The sequence below is a fragment of the Eurytemora carolleeae genome, unplaced genomic scaffold (assembly GCF_000591075.1).
Source record: "Eurytemora carolleeae unplaced genomic scaffold, Eaff_2.0 scaffold187, whole genome shotgun sequence".
In the NCBI taxonomy this organism is placed as follows: Eukaryota; Metazoa; Arthropoda; class Copepoda; order Calanoida; family Temoridae; genus Eurytemora; species Eurytemora carolleeae.
In genome coordinates this window covers 360,308-376,039 of record NW_019396083.1, presented here as the reverse complement: position 1 = coordinate 376,039, position 15,732 = coordinate 360,308, and the positions used below count along the sequence as shown (strand labels likewise).

General features: G+C 33.2%; 2 protein-coding genes across 2 annotated transcripts in view; one reads left to right on the top strand and one right to left on the bottom strand.

Moving 5' to 3' along the window:
* The window catches only part of LOC111717677 (uncharacterized), a gene marked incomplete at its 5' end in the record, with an annotated part of 10,833 nt that extends 4,168 nt beyond the window's left edge, over positions 1 to 6,665 (top strand). The window contains 4 exon segments of the mRNA XM_023493168.1: positions 98 to 544; positions 1,832 to 1,938; positions 2,174 to 2,238; positions 2,455 to 6,665. Coding sequence (XP_023348936.1) covers positions 98 to 544; positions 1,832 to 1,938; positions 2,174 to 2,238; positions 2,455 to 6,348 — 4,513 coding nt within the window.
* Positions 6,666 to 8,511: 1,846 nt separating this feature from the next.
* LOC111717517 (uncharacterized) overlaps positions 8,512 to 15,732 on the bottom strand; it is a 13,553-nt gene continuing 6,332 nt past the window's right edge. Inside the window, exons 3-7 of the mRNA XM_023493016.1 lie at positions 13,071 to 13,142; positions 11,443 to 11,527; positions 10,514 to 10,584; positions 9,386 to 9,465; positions 8,512 to 8,592 (exon numbers count right to left, since the gene is read on the bottom strand). Of these exons, the coding sequence (XP_023348784.1) occupies positions 8,517 to 8,592; positions 9,386 to 9,465; positions 10,514 to 10,584; positions 11,443 to 11,527; positions 13,071 to 13,142 (384 nt within the window). The 3' untranslated portion in view covers positions 8,512 to 8,516. The remainder of the gene's footprint in view (positions 8,593 to 9,385; positions 9,466 to 10,513; positions 10,585 to 11,442; positions 11,528 to 13,070; positions 13,143 to 15,732) is intronic.

The window sequence follows — 15,732 nt, the reverse complement described above, 5'->3', positions numbered from 1 at the left end:
GTTGGGGTATAGGTCGGGGGGGTATATTAGTAATGAAAGTATATGTCAGACATAGGATGCCGCAAGCAAATCCAAAATTTAAAATTTTTGAATATTTTAGATATTTCTCCGACTGGTCAGATCCAGGGTTGGATGGTTTGGGAGATTGGGGGAGACGGAAAATTCTTCCTAAAACACAAGGAACAGATAACAGTGATACCAGACGAGAAAGACAAGATCACCTCAGAACAGTTCCAATAGCTCAAGATAAGCTTATAACAGCTCCAATAGCTCAAGATGAGTTTAGAACAGCTCCAATCGCTCAAGATCAGCTCAAAACAGCTCCAACAGGTCAAGATGAGTTTAGAACAGCTCCAGTCGCACAAGGACAGCTCCGAAAACCGTCCGAAGATCGCAGAAAATTATTCGGTGGAAGACGAAGGGAAGGAGGAGGAGAAGCAGGGAGTGGGGGTGTCCCAAGGGGTGCTCCTAGGGCCGACCAAGGGGCCAGGGCTATAAATAAAGAACTAGTGGGGGAACGAAGATCCCAGCAGAACTATTTTAGGTAAAATATATAATTTTGATATTAATTGTTCTTTTAACCGTTTGAAATATAAAAATATAAAAAAATCAGATTATGTGTCAAGAACTCACTTAATTAATTTTTAATTGGTGTTTCTCTTCGAAATTAAATTGCGCATTTCTGCTGCAGGAACAGGAAAACATATAGAAATTATCAGAATTAAAGACTTTTAATCATAAAAAAAACGATATTATCTTTCATATCTTCAGATAATGGTTTCAAGAGTATTTGCATACATGGTTACTTAAAATTCGCTTACATTCCCTTAAAGAAACTAATTTCTTACCGCAAAATCTGATTTTTTAATCCCTATATCTGCGCAACCCGATATCGTAGACTTGTGATACTTATGTCAGATCAAACACTTTAAATTAATTTAAAATATCTCAGATTTACACTAGATCGTTTTCTTTAATTAATTTAATTAGTCTATGCTAAGTTTAAAGTTACATTTTGTACATTTTTTCAATGATTTGACACAAACTACAGAAGTATGTTTTTCATTTACATCTCGTAGCTTATGAAGGCAGATTGCTTTGTGTGGTATGTTTATTGATTAAAATGGCATTGGATTTAGGCTTAAACCTAGTAATAAGCATCATCTGGCTCCGCTCGATGTCAATTCCGCACAATATAAAACTAAGTGAGGAAAAGACAGAGATAACATATGACAAAGTTTGGACATTTTCAGTGTCCATAACTTTTCTTTTAGCTACAGGGTGTCCCACGAAACATGAATGCTGGTGAATAGTTTAAAATGTCTTCTTCCATAATTACTTAAGTTGTTTGATATTAAAAAGAATGATAAAGTTTATTGTATGCCAATTATATTAGAGTAAAATTGATTTCAAAGTAATATATATTTGAGAAAAAGATGTTTTTAACGAAATAACCTGCAAAAAGTCTTTAATGTCCAATATAATAAATAGAAGAAGACATTCAAAACTTTTTAACAACTGTCAAGTTTCGTGGGACACCCTGTAGTTGAGCATGTGTGAGGCTAAGTCAAGTTTACAACAGTTTTACTACATATACGTTCAATTCAAACCTTATAATTATTGTACAAATCTAGCGTGGTCAAACAAATTTTATGATATGATGTAAAATGTAAAATGAAAAAAAAGATAAAGATATATAATTACAAAGATGGCAAATCAATGAAAAATTAATAAATACTAGAAATTATGTAATGTCAGATGTTTCTGAATTACTAGAGTTATTTACTTCATGTTTTCCCACGGCGTTGCGTAACACAAAGTATTATTTCAGAGAAAATCAGGCGAGTGGTGCACTATATGAAGACGACATTTATGAACATGCGGGAAGTAGGAGACAAGAAATCCGAGAGTATAGACCAAGAAGGATTAAAACTGGAGGAAAGGATTTGTTAAAATGGATTGGCTTGTTCAAATTATCAACTACTTTTGGATTTAAAGTCTTTAAATTGGGTATTTATTAATTTGCAAAAATATTACCAAGTTTACAGTTGCAGGGACTTTCAGTAAACAGGCAGAGATTCCATAACAGTCCTCACTGAAGTCTAATCCAATTTGGGTAAACACAGTTATAAATTGTACAGCAAACTATTTTTCAAACAAACCCTTTGACCAGAAATCAAATCTCAAGGGGGTGGGAGACCTTTCGTGAATAGAAGACCTTCTATAGAAGAATTCAAGGAAAAGTATGAAAACTGTTTAAGATAAAAGTTTAAGATAATAATGCTTAAGAATTAGCTACTGAAAACTTGTTTAAACTTCTAAAAATGTTTTATATACTCCCCATAGAGGGTAATGTTTTAATTTTTGGAGAAATTTTTTTTTTAATCGTATGAAGAGAGGTCAAAATTCAACGCAAATTCCAGTAAAACAATATTTCATATAATTTATCACTAGGCGCCACAAAGACAAGAAACCTTGAGACCATCAGCTCCGAACAATATAAGAATAAAACAGCAGCAGGAGGTCTGGCCAGACATTACTCCGAGACAGATTCAAACAACCAAGAATGATGAGAGTACTAGTATACGGTTCTATGAACCTGAGGATTTCTCAATGCAACCGCCAACAACAACAAATAGTGCTGGAAGACGTAAACAAATATTCTCTGAAGATCATCCTGGTTCCTTGAGTTTTGGTATTTTTAATAGCCCCGCCTCCTCCACAACTAAGAATGCCGAGGAAGTTAGATCCCAGACCGAGTCCTGGTTTCAAACAGATGTTATCAATAATGACCAATCCAAGGCTGAGGAGAATAGCAGGGTTAACCTCAATACAGATAATGAAAATATAAGATGGGGGAGTGTACATAGTTCTACGCAAAAACCAGTTTTAAGTGAAGAAACAGTTGAAGAGAGAGAGGAACAACAAAGAATTAAGATAAAACCTAAACGTTGGAATTCAGATTTTGAACACTTTAAGCAGCAGTCAGGCCTAGAGGAAGAAATATCTCAATCTAAGAAATATTCAATGAATTATGACAGATTAGGTCAAGCTAATCAAAGATCAGAAATGAAAGAAGAAGAAAATAAAGAACCAAGTTTACCTACTGTAAGGTTTAACAGAAAGCCCATAGGAGTACGAAGAAAAGAGATGAGGGATAGAGAACTCCCAAGGGAAAGAACAGAAGAAAACAAGTTTAACGATTTCAAAGATATTGATAACAATCTTAACAAGGAAACACCAAATTTAGGTGATAAGCATACACCCAATCCTGACTACTTCAACAGAAATTCTGCCGAAAGAAATTTTGATAGAGAGCTGTTCAATAAACATAGAAAAGATGCTTTGGACCTACAAACATCAACTACAGCTCCAAATTATGACAATCAGGATCGTAGGAAAACAAAAGTTATGATGAGACGTCCCAACTCAGAAATTAGGTCAAAAATTACCGGGAAGTCTATGGAAAGCATTGCAGGTGATATGATTGATGAATTCCCAGAAATAGACTTGGACAAAGGTTTAAATATCGACGCAAAGTTAGATGATATGGCCATGGAGGAGGAACCCAAAATGTTTGATGTCAACCAGTACAACAGAGATTCAGATGATCAAAGTTTTACGAGTAAACAACTTCCTCCTCGTATCAATTATGATGATCAAGATCGAAGGAGAACCAAGATAATCAGCAAACGTCCAAACTTTGATATTCAGACACCATTTATTAAAGCCATGGAAAATATAAAGATAAACCTGTTTAATGATCCCACCACAGCCCCACAATTTGAATCAATCATCCCAAATGAGAAGCCTGAATTTGATGAGAAAAGTAAAGAAGGGTTGGGATTTTTTGGACCCTTTTTTGATTTAGATTTTCCAAGTGAGGATGACGTTGTTCCTTTTGAAAACATTGTAGAAAAGGGGAAAACTGAGGAGCAAACTTCAACATCTTCTTCAATGCCAAGTATTTTTCTTCCAACTGTGAACCCTGAACCCTTTTCAAGCGAGGAACCTAAAGTAGAGTTCAATGATTTTATTTCCAGTATTCCTGAGTTTGAGGATGATGCTCCCTTAACCATAATTCCAATGGGCGAAGATCTACCCAAATCTGTAATGGAAACTGATCCAGAAGTATCTGCTACGATATCCTACAATGATAAAGAACTTAGTTCTGAAGAATCTGGCATCATGAAAGAGAGTACTAGGATTTCCACCAGTTTGCCATCAGATGATGCTATGCCCTTGGATGTTGTTTTTTCAACCAGCGAACTTCCACAAGCAGAGGATATAAGTAATATACTGGAAGAAAATGAATATTCCAAGACACACATCAGACTTCAGAAAACCAAGGCAAGAGAAACGGTTAAAACTTTGGAAACGATTGTTAAACCAACAGTTCCCTCAACTGCTACTTCAATATCTGATGTGCAGGAAGAAAATAGATACTCCCTAACACATATCAGTAAATTGAAAACCAAGAAAAATTCTGGGGCACCAAGAGATTACTCCAAAGTACAGGTCAAAGATATTTTAAAAAAGATGCCTGTATCAAAGTTGACCCCATTACTTAGGAGTGGAGGGTTTCAAGTGTCTGATCTATTTAAAAAAGTTCCAGAAGCTTTGGATTTAGTTTTCAAAGCAATGGGAGATGACAGCTTTCTGGAGGAACAGTTGTCTGATAATGGAAAAGGTGATGAAGATGATGAAGAAATGAAAATGGCAGAATCAGAATCTCAGAAAGAGGAATCTCTTGAAGCTGATGAAACAGATTCTGAGAATAAGTTAAAAATGCCCTGGCCATCAAGACCAAAGATGGAGAGAAAATCAAACTCAAGGTCTTATCAATCATCTAGAGAAGAGGATAATGCAAATGAAGTCAACAACACAGAGAAAAGGGATGATGAGGATCTACGGAAAGAAGCTCAAAGTATGGATGTGAAATCATTGATGAAGAAAATTAGTCCAATGAGTCTAAGTGAGGTTTTGCAAATTGTAGGATTTTCTCTTCCAGATGTTATGGGAGGAGACAAAAATGCAATCTATGCAGTTTTAAAGTATCATAAAAATAAAAACAGCCCAAAATTGGAAACCAAATCAGAAACAGAACCAGAGGATGATTCAGAACCTGAATATAACAATGAAAGGAAATGGAGGCCAAACTCATCAAAAGAGGATGCTGAAATATCCAGCTCTACAGCAGCAACTACAACTACTAAAGAATCAAGTAATCCTAAACGAAAAACAAGTGCCATAGATTTGTTTGCAAAATTTAAAAAGAAGTTTAGAACTGTGACAACCACAGCTAAAAGTACAACCCTGGCCCAAAATATGGTAACCTCAGCCAATAGAAGGTTTGGAGAAAGAACAACTCGCCGTAGATACAGTTCTGAATCTGCCCCTGAAAAAGAGGATAAAATTTTAGATGAGAAGATTTTAGATTTGGAAAAACTCTCTGAAACAAAAGAAGAGAAAGTTGAGGAAGAAAAAAAATCTTTTGATAAAAATGAGTTTAAAGATTATTATGAAGATTCAATTGCAGAAAAGCAGGATGAAAATGAAGAAATGGTTGCAGTTACTTCCCCAAATGATGATATGATGAATTATACACTTGGCAATCTAAACATGACTGTTGACGACTTTAAGGAGAGAAAAGATGATTTGACTGTACCAGATCTTAGCCAAATCTTTGACACAATCACAAGAAAATCAGACTCAGAGCCGGATATTATCTATGGAGCTAAGACACCAGAGAAAGACAAAGAAGTCCAAAAGAAAGAGCGGCCAAAATATATTCAAATGGATTTTGGTAAAGGTGGATATAGAGGCGGATACAGCAATCCATTTAACACTAGTTTAAGTGGAAACTGGGGATCTGGAAGCTCAGGTTTAGTCACCAATAGACGTACTTCAACCACAACAAGAAGTCCAATAACCTATTTTGACATCAACGGTGATCTTGTTGAAGATAACCTTGACATAAACAGTCTAAGTGAAAACTCCCTGCTAGGGGATTATGAAGTTATGGATTATCTTGATCAATATATTGATGAGAGCGTTGAAGATGTACCTGAAGGTATAAAGAGTGCACTGATTGCAAGTTCTGTGGTGGGTGGCCTAGCCGTAATCCTCTTTCTGACAATTTTCATGCTCTGCTTGTGGAAGCAGATGAAGAGTAAGCTGAGGATGTCAGGAGACTACCCAGAGGAGAAAAGAGGAGTTCTCTCTTGGCTCTTCTGTGCTAGGAAGGAGACTGAGGAGAAAGAGCAGAGTGGGTATTTTAACAAGGTATCAACAAGCGTGGAGCATTCAGAACCAAACTATAGCACCACAAGTTCTGAAGAGTACTGATTTTACTACCAAGAAGAAAATTGAAGACTGCTTATTTTCAATGAAAATTCTTCAAAAGTCGATCTAGGGTTTGTAGATATTTCCTAACATCTGAGCTAGCTAAAGCTTAAAGACAATTTCTGTTGAAAAATCATGTCAAATTATCTACTAAAAAAACATTGTACTTTAGGAAATTAATTTTATTATTTTATGTTTTGTACTCTTTTTCTTCCGGAAATTGTGTGGGGGTTGTGCAATATTTAAAGAATCTCTGTGATTTAGTGAATCAAAGACACTGGTAGAAATGTGCAATATAAATTATATTTGTGTTAACTATGTGCAATATCAATATTTATAATGTTCCATTATGATAAAAAGGGACAACGCCTACAGTTCTAAAATGTATATAAAAAACGTTTTTTTGACAAAGAAACTGAACATATGCCTCAAACTCCAATTCTCTAATACCATCTTTGCAACCTGACGGTGTAAACCTTTAATAACTCAAACTTTTAAAATTAGATCTGGTAGAATTCATATAGTTTGAAATATCAACAGTATTAGACATCAGGTTTCAAAGATATAAAAATTGGAAAATTTGAGTGCAATGCAAGTGATCAGTTCTGTAATGTTTGAAATATATCTTGGATTATTTTACTCTCACGGAAAATTAACTAATTTGTAAATATTTTAAATATCGTAAATAAATTATAATTTGGATAAGTTTTCATCTCTTATGAAGGCAAACAGTCAGTGTACCGAAAGAATATTGTGTTAAAAATATGATAAACACGGATCATGTAGATAAATAATAAACATTGTATAAACTTTTAAAAGCTTGATAACATTCTTGATACAATTGATGAAAAGGTTTTACGCATGCCATAAACCTGAGCTGAAAACTTGACAATTTGATATCCTGAATCCCGATTGGTTAATTAATCTGGAGATTAATAACAAGAGGAGAACAAGCATTATTTAATCTGGAGATTAAGAATAAGAGTGAGTTAAGCATTAATCCCGATATCCACCATTCAAAAGTTCCCAGCTCTGAACATGTTTCCTGTCAACTTCAAGAAAAATTGTATGTATCAAAATTGCTTTGAGATATTGTTTTTAGTCCAGTTGCGTTTCTTCAAACAAAAGTAAATTGTATGTTTTCGACGCGATCATCACTTCTTTAATTGTATATAGAGATATTGAAAAGAGCAAATTTAAAATTTTCTTTTCTTCTATACTTGGGAGTACAATCAAAACCAGTAATATCTCCATCTGTCTAGTTTATTGTACAATGTTGTTCTAAAAATATTTTAGTAAAACTTTGTCTAGTTTCTCAAAATTGAAAAAAACGTTATTTTTAAGTGCATTGAGTAGTTCAATATAAAGAACAAATTGATAGGGTTTTTACATGTGCAAGCTTGCGTGTTATATAAAACTTTTGAAATCCGTTGCAGTCTGTTAATCTTAAATACTCTCTAACAAATATTGGACGGAAAGAAACATGAATTCATCATTAACTTGTAAAAAATTGTTTTGTAACTCCACTACTCAAAATTAGTCAACATTCCTTTAAGATGCGTGAGAAATTTCTACAAACATGGAAAAAGAAATCCGGGTAGAATATTTTTGATTTATTTTTATTTCATCCGAAATACAAAAATGTACAAGACTGACAAGTTAGTGAACTATTTACAGTGTATAATGTATTGTTTAAAACCATAATTTCTTAAAATCTCTTTTCACATCATTATAAATTTAAATGTTTAATTGTTCAATTATTTTAGATTCAGACTATCAGACACATCCCCTCTTTTTTGTAATATTACTTATTTTTAATTGTAATTTTTTATTTTATCTTTTCAAATATTTTACTCCAAAAATGAAATTTATTTGGTAATTATAGTGGGAAGGATTAAAGCCAAAGATAATCAAAAACAATATTTCTAAAAATCTTTAATTTATTGGACCGACGACTCAGTTTCAAGTGACCTTCCAAAAAAAGAGTGGTTTGTCCGATCTTGCATTTTCAAAAAGTTTTCTCTTGCCTTTGCAACATAATCCGAGAGAAATTTTTATGGAGAAACTACGATTTAAAAAAAATAGCAATAAGAACCATTTGTTTATAGTAGGACAAAAAGAACCGGTTTGAATAGAATTTACAGCACACTATTTTGATATTTTTTAATTTTTCATCGTGGCAGGTTTCTTCTTTTTGTCTCTTGTTCCTTTGCTTCATTTGCCTTTCTCACCATAAACACACCATGCCTTAAAAGAGGAAAAAGAGTCAAAAATATTAAAATTATATTTTCAAAATAACATCTTGGAAAAAAATTAATATCTAAACCGTTAAAGGGACTGTTTGAGTATTATCAGGTGACCATCTATGCAAAGATGGTAATGCCCAATTTACAACGGTACCAGCAGTCACTTAAAAAATAATCAGTTTTAAAATTACATTGATATCTAATTCAAACTTTATCAGGACCAAGCTTATAAACTGGTACTGTTGTGAATCTGGCATTGCCATCTTTGTATGGAAGTTCAATTCAAATTACACTCATATTTACTCTAAGTGTCTGTTATAAGTGACTGTGGCCATTTTAGCAATATGGCCTATTGTATCGGTATCGAAAATACAAGCAAGAACTTGGCCGACATTTATCCTGGATGCAAATATGAAGAGCCTTCTATTTTCAGATATTAATGAAAAGACCCCCGGTGGAGTGGGTCTTCATTTTTTAAGAGGTATGTCCTATGTCACAACGTTATCTTTAAAAGCAATGTCTGTTCAAGATTAAATGAGATGTCTCCATCTTTGAAAATTTATAATTTTCGATCCTGATTTCTCTGCAAAATGACTTGTGGAATTCTGTTTCAGAAACAATAAAGGAAATTAACGGAATTACAATATAGACATAAGACGATTTCTTACACATTATTGATCTTAGAAAAGTTTAAAGGGTTCGGTTCCGTTTTGAATCGGTCAGTCATAACTCTCTTTAAATTGACGGTCGCTTGAAATCACATATACAGTCCCTTTAATAGTTGTAAAGTTTACATGATACTCCAGACCCATCCAACAACCAGGAACGCGCTCAAGAACTGAAGGAACGCTGTTCCAAGACCAACCAGCAATCCCTAAAGAAATAAAAATTTTCACCAATTAACATATCACAAAAAGATCACAAGTGATCTTCAAATCATATCCAAAATAAGGCGAAATAAAAGCCGGTCTTACTCTGCTTGAATGTTTATATTAGAAACATTGCTTAGAATTTTACATTTTCATAAATCTAAAAATGTGCCCGATACTAACTCCAAAATCTTTGGCTCATGCAGTGATACAAAGCTAACGTGCAAACTACTTCTAAAATACTCATGATATAGCATGTGCAGTATAGTTATAAAATGTGCATGTCTAGGGCTACAAAAAGCATAATTGAATAATGAGGTGCTAGAGGGGTGAGGGCACCCGCCCCCCCCCTTGTTGCGCCTCTGCCTAGTCTCATAGATTAAGTAACAATTTGACAGATAGAACACTAGATGTCGTCTTTTCAAGATTTACGAGGTTTTGTTCACAATAACCCTGAGGCAGGAGCCCAAAAGAGTTCCGCGCAGGCAGCGTTGAATTACAAGACAGAGAATGAGCATGCGCGTAACTCCTTTAGGCCTTTCTTAGGGTTATTGTGAACGAAAACCCCCAAAATCTTGAAAAAACGACATATAGTGTTCTGTCTCTTATTGTTAATTAATCTATGCCTATTCTATTAACCCTATCTCTGCTGGGGTACTTGAAAACCAGGATANCTTGTTTACAACATTAGCAAACTTGTTTACAACATCAGCAAACTTGTTTACAACATTAGCAAACTTGTTTACAACATCAGCAAACTTGTTTACAACATTAGCAAACTTGTTTGCAAAATTTAGGAATATACGATATGAACTTTCTTTTTCCCGATGACAAACTTGTTTTTGTAGATGTAAAAACATGATTGCACTTAAAAACTAAAATATGACATTTCAAACCTCAAAAATACTTTGTCATCAGAATTCTTTCTTGGATACCTACCTTTCACCAACTCACTCAAAGTATTTTGTAACCCTTGACATGTGAATCTAGCTTTAAATTTGGTTGTCAAGGCCTAACTATACTTTATCATCAATCCTCATGCCTTTCTTTTACCTCAAGATTGTTAGAATAACTGGTTTTCCCGCCACAAATTAATGTCAGAGCTGCTAGAAAAGTTCCAAGACCTGAAATGTAAAATAACATGAATTTTTAATAATAGTGAATATAATAATAATTATTAAAGAATCCAAAGAAAAGTACCTGGGACAAGATTTAAGAATCCAAAGAAAAGTACCTGGGACAAGATTTAAGAATCCAAAGAAAAGTACCTGGGACAAGATTTATGAATCTGAAGAAAAGTACTTGGGACAAGATTTATGCATCTGAAGAAAAGTATCTGGGACAAGATTTAAGAATCTGAAGAAAAGTACCTGGGACAATATTTAAGAATCCAAAGAAAAGTATCTGGGACAAGATTTAAGAATCCAAAGAAAAGTACCTGGGACAATATTTAAGAATCCGAAGAAAAGTAACTGGGACAATATTTAAGAATCTGAAGAAAAGTTCCTGGGACAAGATTTATGAATCTGAAGAAAAGTACCTGGGACAATATTTAAGAATCCTAAGAAAAGTATCTGGGACAAGATTTAAGAATCTGAAGAAAAGTACCTGGGACAAGATTTAAGAATCTGAAGAAAAGTACCTGGGACAAGATTTAAAAATCCAAAGAAAAGTACCTGGGACAATATTAAAGAATCCAAAGAAAAGTACCTGGGACAAGATTTAAGAATCCAAAGAAAAGTACCTGGGACAAGATTTAAAAATCCAAAGAAAAGTACCTGGGACAATATTTAAGAATCCTAAGAAAAGTACCTGGGACAAGATTTAAGAATCCTGAGAAAAGTACCTGGGACAATATTAAAGAATCCAAAGAAAAGTACCTGGGACAAGATTTAAGAATCCAAAGAAAAGTACCTGGGACAAGATTTAAGAATCCAAAGAAAAGTACCTGGGACAAGATTTAAGAATCCGAAGAAAAGTACCTGGGACAAGATTTAAGAATCCGAATATTCCTGCAACTGTTGTCGAGAAAATAGGAATAGATTTCTGGAAAACAGATTCTTTCTCCTTAAACAAACAAATAAATAAATGAATAAACAAATGAAAGGAATTGTCGTCGTTGAAACTTAAAGTAACTATTAAATAAAATTGGGGGTGAAAGTGTATTGAATGAATAAAGATTTTTTATCCGTTGTCAAAGGAAAATTTTTTTTATTACATTCATAACAGCTGTAAAAAGCAGAATAAAATTCTAATTGTTTTTTTCTTTTTTTTTAAATGCTTTCTGACCATTTTCGTGTGTTAGAATTTACATTTTCATTTCAGCTACAGGGCTTAAAAGTATAAATGACTAAGGCGTTGCGACACTTCAAAGTCGAACCTATCTTAAAATTTGTTACATAACTGTTATAGTTTTATGAACCTTTCTGTGGGACTGTTCAAAGAAAAAAGCTATGACACAGAAAATGAAATCTTTTCCAAAGTTCATATTTTACACTAAGTCAAAGTAAAAAACACCACTCTTAAACATTCATTTTAAGCATTAAGTTGCTTGGATTGACTGTCCATCCTGTTCATTAAAGATCCTTGATTTTGGTAAATTTAAAATCTGTTCTAGTTACATCATCAGTTATATAAACAATAAATATACAAGGTGAGTCAAAAAGTAAACTGTGACGTTTTCATGTTGCTTAATATGTTTTTTGTCGATACTTAAAAAAATACATTAACATAATTTACAGTTTGAAATATCTAAGGTTTACGACATTGGACTGGGTTGTAAAGATTTAAGGATTGAAAAATAAGAGTTTGTGGCAAGACTCAATTCCTTCAAGGAATAAAATCATTGTCTTTAAACATTCTTTAATTGAATATTTACAAAATATCTCTTTTACACATCATAATCAGAGTTTGTTTCCTTTTTTATTTGACAACAATTATTTTTATAAAATTTCTTGTTTATTTTCTTGCGATTTTTTAACAATTTTAAATATTGATGTTGATGGTTATTATATTGTTAGAACTGAAAAGGGTCAATCCAGACCGAAATATATTTTCAAAAATTGTGGAACTAACATCTATTTTGTTACTCTGTAACGTTTCGAGCATCCTTTACACCGAATTTTAACTCTTAAAATAGGTATTTTTACACGAACTTGAGACGAAACAAGTACTCTGGCCGCTGACGTGCTTTGGACTCCTTAGAATCTTTGAATAATGGTCGTTAAAAAAACTATGTGTGTATCGTGTGTGTGAACTTGTTAATGGTCGTTAAAAACACTACGTGGGTGTCGTGTGTGTATCTTGTTAATCTTCGTTAAAAACACTATGCGTGTATCGTGTGTGTAACTTGTTAATGGTCGTTAAAAACACTATGTGGGTGTCGTGTGTGTAGCTTATTAATGGTCAGTGTAAATTAAAGTGACAGAATGTGTTTATACAAATCTATTGAAATAATAAACTTTTACGAAGTCAAGCAAATTATGATGTGTATGCAGGGTCACAGGATTTTTCCAAATTCAAAATTATTTTTGTTTCTCTCTTTCTAGATGCTACACATTCATACCTTATGTAAAGGAGTTTTAAGAAAATCATACAGTATATCTTTTACCTTTGATGAAATGATTTCACATTCTACCATTTGCCCGTCCTCCCCCTTTACCATCATTGTATTCCCACTCATCTAAATAATGATATATAAATATATCTATTTTTACAAATATAACAATATATCATTTCATAATGTTTTTATCAATATAAAAGTATGATCGCCCATGAGAAAGTAAAAAAAGTTTAAACATTTTTAATGTATCAAATTATTACAAACTGTCCAAAGATTTTGAATATAGTGCTATGAATATTTTTAAGAACATATTTCCAAGTGATTGTGTTCAGTTAGTGTCTAATGATTGTATTGATTCTGCGCGGATGTTAATCAATATCATAACTTAAAATGTTTTTTTTTTCTTGAGCTAGTATAAATTTCAGAAAGTCCAGAGCCAAATGTATATTTGTCGTAATTGTCCTATTTTTGTCATTTATTTATCGAAGTTACAAAAGCATGAGGAATTTTCTTATTAAAAGAGGAAATCCATAAATAGCTAATAAATAAGTCAATACTCAATATACACTTTTTCAGTTTTTTATAAAATTGAGAATTTCTAGTTTTCAAGGCTGCGATCAACAAACGATTACATTTAAAGTTCACAAAAACAAAGTAAAATAACAATTTCATTTCAAACTTTTATAATTTTGCAATTTCTAAGAAGAGCTAAAATCTTATTCTGAATTGTTGATTTGTCTCATGGGTGTCAGGAAGGAGAACACGATTCATTTATTTGAAATAACTTTTTTCTAAAAAATAGTTTTTGAGACTTCTCGTGAAATTATGAAGGGACAAGAAAAAAGTTCAAATTGATAAAAAAATAAAACTTATCTCCAAAATCAAATCTTAAAATTGGTTTTTCAAAATCCTCATCGTAATTCTTCATTAACCCTACAATTAAAGTAGGGACAGACCGGCTATGTACATGTATATGTTAAAAGGAAAGACCGGCTATGTACATGTATATGTTAAAGGGACAGACCGGCTATGTACATGTATGTGTTAAAGGGACAGACCGGCTATGAACATGTATATGTTAAAGGGACAAACCAGCTATGAACATGTAAATTTTAAAAGGACAGACCGGCTATGTACATGTATGTGTTAAAGGGACAGGCCGGCTATGTACATGTACATGATAAAGGGACAGACCGGCTATGTACATGTACATGATAAAGGGACAGACCGGCTATGTACATGTATATGTTAAAGGGACAGACCGGCTATGTACATGTATATGTTAAAGGGACAGACTCTCTGAAAAAGGGAAATATTCTACACTTTTTTTCTAATGCATAAATCCGCAAGTATCGGTAAAAATCAATTTTAAGTAGAGCATTAATGATATCTTTTTCTTTAAAAAATCAAAGGTACTAAGGGTACCGTTGTAAATCGGGAAAGTATCTCTTTAAATAAAGTGTACTTGAAAAACGTTGAAAGAAAATAATGCAGAGATCTGGAGAAATGTGCAATTTTGCCGAAAATGTGTGATAAATAGGATAAATGATGTAAACAAGCGCACCGGGCAAATATAAATAAAACAAGTGAAAGGTTATACTTCATGAAAGTCTAACCTCCGATACACTTGAATGTGGGAATAAAAGGAAAATCAGAATAAATTCAATAAAATATTTTAGAATCCTCATAATAATTATTTTCAACAAATCGCTCTAAACACAAAAAGAAAAAGAAAAAAGACAAAGAATTAAGACAATTTATAAAATGTTAATTATCAATGACCCTTCGAAGTATTCTTAAAGAGCATGTTAATAAAATTCCAAATGCATGAGTCCCTCACGAATAGAGCCTTAAAAGCTTTGTCAAATTAAGTATGCATTAGATATCCATTTTTTTCGTTTGTGGTTTTTATTTGCAAAAATGACTCGCACATTTTTTGCTCTAGAATCAGAAGCTTACAAAAATAATCAAAATTGAACACTTTTCAAGTAATCCGATGTAAATCGGCCCTGTCCCACTTATTTTTTTTTGATGTTAGGCAATTTTAGAGTGAGTTAATTTAATTGTGAGCGAATCAGTTTACAGATAATTTGAAGATAAATTGATTGAGATCATTTTAATATAAAACTGTTTGAAAACGTGGTTATATTTAATATATGATAAGTTAATGGAAATCTAAGTAAAGGAAAAAGAATTAGGAATAAAACAAATAATAGAGTAGAGTACAGCTAGGAATGGAGTGCAGCTAGGAATATAGAGACAGCTAGGAATGGAGCGCAGCTAGGAATATAGAGACAGATAGGAATGGAGTACAGCTAGGAATATAGAGACAGCTAGAAATGGAGTGCAGCTAGGAATATAGAGACAGCTAGGAATGGAGTGCAGCTAGGAATATAGAGACAGCTAGAAATGGAGTGCAGCTAGGAATATAGAGACAGATAGGAATGGAGTTCAGCTAGGAATATAGAGACAGCTAGGAATAGGAATGGAGTGCAGCTAGGAATATAGAGACAGCTAGGAATATAGAGACAGCTAGGAATGGAGTGCAGCTAGGAATATAGAGACAGATAGGAATGGAGTACAGCTAGGAATATAGAGACAGCTAGAAATGGAGTGCAGCTAGGAATATAGAGACAGCTAGGAATGGAGTGCAGCTAGGAATATAGAGACAGCTAGGAATGGAGTACAGCTAGTAACATAATTTACAGTT